The sequence below is a fragment of the Limulus polyphemus genome, unplaced genomic scaffold (genome assembly GCF_000517525.1).
Source record: "Limulus polyphemus unplaced genomic scaffold, Limulus_polyphemus-2.1.2 Scaffold974, whole genome shotgun sequence".
NCBI lineage: Eukaryota > Metazoa > Arthropoda > Merostomata > Xiphosura > Limulidae > Limulus > Limulus polyphemus.
This window is the reverse complement of record NW_013666584.1, coordinates 229065-236446: the sequence shown is the minus strand read 5'-3', so window position 1 is coordinate 236446 and position 7382 is coordinate 229065. Positions and strand designations below refer to the sequence as shown.

General features: G+C 37.6%; 1 protein-coding gene across 3 annotated transcripts in view; it reads left to right on the top strand.

Annotated features, from left to right (window-relative positions):
- LOC106461508 overlaps positions 1-7382 on the top strand; it is a 49586-nt gene that overhangs the window by 24250 nt on the left and 17954 nt on the right. For all 3 annotated transcript variants that reach the window (XM_022388481.1, XM_022388482.1, XM_013921330.2), the window contains exons 3-5: positions 54-2226; positions 3364-3450; positions 6075-6200. In XM_022388481.1, coding sequence (XP_022244189.1) covers positions 54-2226; positions 3364-3450; positions 6075-6200 — 2386 coding nt within the window. The remainder of the gene's footprint in view (positions 1-53; positions 2227-3363; positions 3451-6074; positions 6201-7382) is intronic.

The window sequence follows — 7382 nt, the reverse complement described above, 5'->3', positions numbered from 1 at the left end:
ATATTTTATTTTATTTTATTTTATTTTATTTTATTTTTTTTCTTTTCATACAGGCGCCACGATTTGTCGCGTAAACATGGAAATATTGTGGTCCCTCCTGAAAACGATACAGTTCAAGTGTTTTTGGACAAAGAACTCAAACTTCTTGGAGTTGGTGGAATTTGGGGAAAATCATTATTAATTCGTAGTGCTGATTATGGAGAAGACATTCGTTCTTGTTCCAATATCGTGGACCTAGGAGACGTCAAGACTGCTGAGGCACTGTTTACTTCGCCAGTGGCTGGTAGGGTAATCTTTCGGCAGAGTGAATTAGGAGACACAACAATTTCTGCAACTTTATTTCACACAGGGGATGGCTACAACCCCACGTCTCGACATGATTGGAAGATACTGGTCACAGACATACTGGACAGAACGGTCATTCGTCGCCTACAGGATAGATGCGACTACTTAACCATTTTGTATGACCCAAACAACATAGACGATACGAACTGCACCAAAGAAAACCATGAGAACTGTAAGGCTGGCGACTTGGTGAAGAAGCACGGTCAGATTAAAGTGGGATCTACCAATTCCAGGTACTCCCAAGCTTTCTTTATCGATACAAACTTGCAGTTTGCCTCACTAGATGGCTACAGGAGCCTCTATTTGGCACTGTTCGAGGAGAAAAACGCATTCCGTATCGTGGCTTGTGCGCAGATAATCGAAGTCAAACCTCGTGAAGTGAAAGCAGTTTTCAACAACGATGGCGTGACTGGTTTTATTCGATTTAGTCAGAGGTACAAAATGGATCCAACAATTGTCACGGTCAGTCTGAAGAATCTTCGAGGTCGGGGATCAGGCTATCACGTCCATGAGTTTCCTGTACCCCCAAGAATATTCAAGGATGATGACATTTGTTCCAGCCAATCTGTAGGTGGACATTTCAATCCTTTTCAAGTGAATAGGACCTTGAGCCCAGCACCAGGTACTGGAACAAATGACATGTATGAGGTGGGAGATCTTAGTGGGAAATATGGCCTCTTGGACGATGGGCTTCTGCCGACCTTTCATTTTGGAGTTTATGCCGACTTCAGTCTTCCGCTGTTCGGGACTTATAGCATTATTGGGCGATCAGTGGTGATCCATCGACCCAATGGTACCCGATGGATCTGTGCCAATATTAATTATCCCACAAAATCTCGCACGGCAGTGGCTAGGTTCGTGTTTCCTGTGGTGGGAGAAGTGACGTTCCGGCAGGAACTTGGCAACCCCTGGTCTGAGACTACAGTATTTGGCGAGTTCAGTTACTCTGATGGAACCCTGAATAATACAATAAATCATCGTTGGGAAATTCATGTGGACCCTCCGGGCAGAGACTTTTATAACTGGTCTAAACGCTGTGAGAGTGTGAGGGAACAGTACAATCCATATAGGGTAGGGTTGGAGAGGGGATACAATCGAGAATGTCACCCAGCGAATCCTCTTCGATGTTCTCTCGGTGACCTTACAGGGAAATCAAGAAAAATCACCGTGGCTGCTCGTAAAGGGAGCACCCAAAACAAGGTTTTCTACACGGATGTTTCACTGCCACTGGATGGCCCCACCGGAATCGTGGGACGTGCCATCGTTCTACACGATGACCTGGCTCCTCATCATCGTGGGGATAGGCTGGCCTGCACTTTGATTGTGCCATTTCGAGGGATAAAAGCTAGTGTTAAGACTTGGTCGGTGGCCACTGCTGTAGAATCAAACGTTACAGGTCTTATACAATTTTCTCAAGAAACAACGCACGACCAGACTTACGGTAAGGTAGACTTCCGAGGAATGGCAGGACTGGCTAGTGGCTATCACATTCATGAGGTTTCCGTTCCTCAAGATCTCGAGTTTCCCTGTACCAGTGATGCAGTTTATGGTCATTTCAACCCCTTTCAGGTGAATGTACCTGTTGGTCCCGCTCCAGGTGTGGGAACAGTTGACCAGTACGAGGTCGGTGATCTCAGTGGAAAATACGGCTTGCTGGACAATAAAAATGTCACTAGGCTTGACTTTGAAGACAGTAATTTACCACTGTTTGGACAAAATGGCATTATAGGTCGATCTGTTGTCATTCACAAGAAAGAACGAAATTTCCGGTGGGTATGTGGAACTATACAACCCGATTATAAGAAAGAGGATGTTCATGAATACAAAGCCATCGCTTCGTTTGATCAGTTGGAGTCCTTTGTAGAAGGTTACGTTCGTTTAGTAAGTAGCACTAATATAGTAAAGCGTTGATATTTAAAACTCATGCTTATTTTGTATTATTAACCTAAAATTAGAGGTAATAACTCAGTTTTTGAATTCAATAATCTATATAAGGCAAGTGCCAAGTGATGAAATGCCTTTAATTTAAATGAGCTCTTAAGCCTAATTTTTACGTAGTTCTTTTATTTTTGTACAGTGCAGTTTTATTACGAAATTGCTACTCTTTGAAGGGATTTAAATTATTTTCAATATTTTTGTTAAGTTCTTTATTAGAGACGCAATTAGGTTTTTTAGAAATATTTTTTATACAATGATAAATATATTTGGAACAGTACTGAAGAAATACAGGATTAGAACCCTTTTCTTGTGTTATTTTTCTATACTAAAAACAAGTGCATTCGTTATTGTTTCATAATTTAGCTTTTAAAGCTTTCAAACAACAAGTTTTTCAAATTAAAAGGAATTGACAGCAAATATTTCTTACAAACTATATGCATTTTATCTAATCCACGATCTTGCACTCTTGAAATAGTCTTACGAAGTTTTACTCTAAAACATGATGCTAATTTAAAATTTAATGACCTTGCATTCTTGAAACTGATGTCGATTTTTTTACTGTAAACCCACAATGTTAGGTTTAAACCTACGAATTTGCAGTCTTGAAAACTTTATGAAGTATTTTAACCCAAACATTGTAACAGTAACCTTTAAATTCCGTTCAGTAGATTATTAAACAAGACATATAGGCTAGAGGTGAAAAGTTACAAGATTTTATTATGCTGTATTAAATCAGAAGTTCAAAGATAAATCATAATCTTTCCAAATATACACGAATAAAAAGTGCTAAAAATTAAACTAAAGTTTGCATCAACTTGAAAATGATCCACGTTTTAAAACAGACTGGGTTTGGAGCAAAATATTTCACAACGAAAAACCACGGAATTTAAAGGTTACTGTTACTATGTTTCTCCAATGCAATTATAAACTATTTCGTTGATACTTCGATAGTTTGGTAAAAAGTACCCGTAACACGTTTGACTCTTGTTTACTGTTTTACAAAAATTATTAATACATTTGGAAAATTATTCGACAGTTTTATGTTATTGTATACTTCTAACGTAATGACCTTTTAAACAGCGACAGCTAGAATACAAAGATGGAAGTCTCAGTGACACGTGGATTGAGGTGTACTTGAGACATCCGGGAAGACGTAACAGGAACATAGTAAGTATAGGGTATCATAATCGGGAAGACGTAACAGGAACATAGTAAGTATAGGGTATCATAATCGGGAAGACATAACAGAAACATAGTAGGTATAGGGTATCATAATCGGGAAGACATAACAGAAACATAGTAGGTATAGGGTATCATAATCGGGAAGACATAACAGAAACATAGTAAGTATAGGGTATCATAATCGGGAAGACGTAACAGGAACATAGTAAGTATAGGGTATTATAATCGAATAAACAACTTATTACCCGAGGAGGTGCGCCATACTTAGTTCTCCGAACAGAAACATAGTAAGTATAGGGTATTATAATCGAATAAACAACTTGTTACCTGAGGATGTGCGCCATACTTAGTTCTCCGAACAGAAACATAGTAAGTATAGGGTATCATAATGGAATAAATAACTTATTACCTGAGGAGGTGCGCCATACTTAGTTCTCCGAACAGAAACATAGTAAGTATAGGGTATTATAATCGAATAAACAACTTGTTACCTGAGGATGTGCGCCATACTTAGTTCTCCGAGGTTAAATCTATATTAAGTGTAAGAATAAAATCAGATATATTTGATGAAGTACATTGAATACGATCCTAAGCGTAGGCTATTGTTGACAGGTCATGAACTTCGAGTAAGTAAGGTATCATGTTTTTCAAACTTACATTTCGTTCGATGAACCGTGCCATATTTCACACCTGGTTCATGTATTATTAGTAACAAAAAGTAAAGCTTTTGTTATTTTATATTTAGATCTCAAGCGCTAGTTAACGAAAAGGATATCGAGATTCGTTTGTACACGATAAAATAGTTTGAGAACCTTTTAATTACAACAGCGACCTGATACAATAAACGTTACTGTATTAAACCTAAAGCAGAAAATAGATAAGCTAGGTTTAATGAATGAGGGGACAAATGGTTGTGCTAGAACAGACATATTCCAGAAGAATAAGCCAACTTTATATTATTGTTGTACACTTTGGAAATTTGTCCGGTTTTTGCAAGTGTTATTTTGAATATAATTTTACCTTGAGTGTTTTATATGCAGTTAAAACAGCAGCTATAACTCTAGTTTTGCATGTGACCACAGCTGTGGCATTAGATTTGTATCAAGACACAAAGTTATTCTAAATTTTTAGAGGCTCATCTATAATGTCTGATTTATTTGCAAAGATAAAATTATAACGTTAGCTATACGAGTAGACACAATTATAGCCCAACGTTTGTGAGTAAACCTGGTTTGAACTATTGACTATTCTATATATATCAGTATCTATTGTATTTTTTTAGACAAGTGCATATGAACTTATAAATGTAGCTATAGCTTTAGTTTTCCATGTAGACTTTTGGCATGTTTTTATGCAGAGTTACAGCTGCAATACGTTAACTCCCTCTACAAACAACAGTAGTTTTGTAAATAGAGAAAAATTACTGATCCAAGTTTTATAAGTTGGGGAAGCTGTATTTGTCATGTCACGCATGTATTCCTACAGAAGTTCACGCATGTATACTGACAGAAGTTGAGTCTCGTATATTATTATTATTATTATTACGACGACATCAAAACCGAGTCTCTTTGTTATACTGCAATTGCACCATAACGTGAAAATCTGAAGCGGGTTTTTATCTTTGCACTAATTCTAGGTCCCCAGATGGATCAGCGGTTATGTTCAACTCGGGACGCACCTTGTGTATCCACAAGCTATCTTTATTGCAGAGCATCTGTTCATTGACCGCACTTTCCAAGATGCTGGAATCGTTAGCAATAATTATAATATCACAGTCTTGCAAACTGTTTGCAAGAAAGCTTGTAGATACACGAGGTGCGTCCTGATTTGAACTTATACCAAACAGCGTCATCTTAACTCAGTGGTAAGTTTGAAGGCTTGTAACGCTAAAATCCGGGTTTCGATACTCTTGATGTGTACAGCACAGATAGCCTATTGTGCAGCTTTGCGTTTAAGAATAAACAAACGAACAAAATCGATTCCTTGCGGTGGACATAGCAAAGATAACTCATTCTGTAGCTGTAGGTTGAAACAAACTCACTGAAACAGAGATTAATACTAGTGGCTAACCGTGGTTATGTATCCTTTGACTAGAAGTATTAGATGAAGGCAACCGTGGTTATGTATCCTGTGACTAGAAGTATTAGATGAAGGCAACCGTGGTTATGTATCCTGTGACTAGAAGTATTAGATGAAGGCAACCGTGGTTATGTATCCTGTGACTAGAAGTATTAGATGAAGGCTAACCGTGGTTATGTATCCTGTGACTAGAAGTATTAGATGAAGGCTAACCGTGGTTATGTATCCTGTGACTAGAAGTATTAGATGAAGGCAACAGAAAGCTACAACATCCGAAGACCGAAGTTCTTTCTCGTGTTTTATTTACAATAAATTCAATAGTATAATAGTTACAAAAGATTAGGGGATTTGGTGCTTAGAAAGGTTTATTTTTAGGACACAAAGTACTGTTTTATGTGTTTCTTAAGAGACAATTGTAAAACAAAAATTCGGCTCACGATTTGGTTATCAGAATTTCTCATGGTTTTCGGTAAGAAAGAAATATCACATCTCGAGACATAATTTAATGATTTTTCTCCTTTTTGCAACAGACCACGGGTCACAACTGGGACGTGTTCGTCAACCAAGTCGGCCATGATGCAGTACAGCCAGTAGAAAACGTACGTTGTATAGCAGCAGGATACAGGTGGAACCCTTACCTGTCCAAGTCTGATGACGTAAGTTGATATAATTCGGCTACAGATATTTAGTCCTAGGGGGTATTTTGATAATCTAATTTTGTGCCGTATTGCTTGAGAGCCCATTACGCTGTTGGTCTCAGGACCCCTAATAACGTACGAGTCACGTAAAATAATGTATAAACAATAACATCAAGAGCAATCGGATAAATTACATACCCTAACCCCGCCGCTCCTTTTCGAGATTGCCTGCGCTTATATTGGATAACGTCAAACTACACCTTCGAAAACTCGGAAAATCCTTCTCGGATCCAGAATGATCAACGATCCGGATATTTTTTTTTTTTGGTGTGATGAGAAATCTCAACGTTAATATGCCCATGAAATTTGGTACAAATCCGATCACACTTTACAGAATTATTAACCCCAGAACCGCGAAAATATCCTATCCCCCCCCCATTATAAAAAAAATGCTTCAAAGTGATACACAATCCGGATTTGGATCCGTACCAAATTCGGAGGACTACCCCATACAGACTTCCCATCTTGTTTTTGTGTACATAGGTCTATTAGTTTTTCGAGATACCCCTGCGGAAACAGACAGACAGACACACGCAGACCCAATTGCAATACCCTCGTCCCTCCTCCTCCGGGAGCGAGGGTAATAACTGAATATTGTCCTAGTGGTAATTGAAGCTATAAAAACAAGATATTCTTTAGATGATAATTCGAAGGTTGAAGCGGGATATAATTATAAATGTTCATCGGATAAGAACATTGTGAACCACCATTAGATAATAAAACACAATGTCTCTGAATAATACATATTCTTCATTTGATATAAACTTATTTTAATGTTAACTATTTCGTTAGCGCTAAATAATTTTCATATTCTTCTGTTCTTCCTTTGTATTCAAATTCTTTACTTATTATTTATTTCTGGCGCAGATAGCCCTCGTGTAGCTTTGCGCGAAATTCAAAAACAAACAAACAAACAAACATTTATTTCTGATTGTCATATTTTTGGTGTAATTACCATTGTGTTTGTTTTGTACCTCGAGTTGATGTTTTTAAATTAAGGAACTGGATTGACAATGTTTTATGTATTCTTTGTTCCCAAACAGTAAAGTAGAGCATACTAAATTGTCAATGTTTTATGTATTCTTTGTTCCCAAACAGTAAAGTAGAGCATACTAAATTGTCAATGTTTTATGTCTTCTT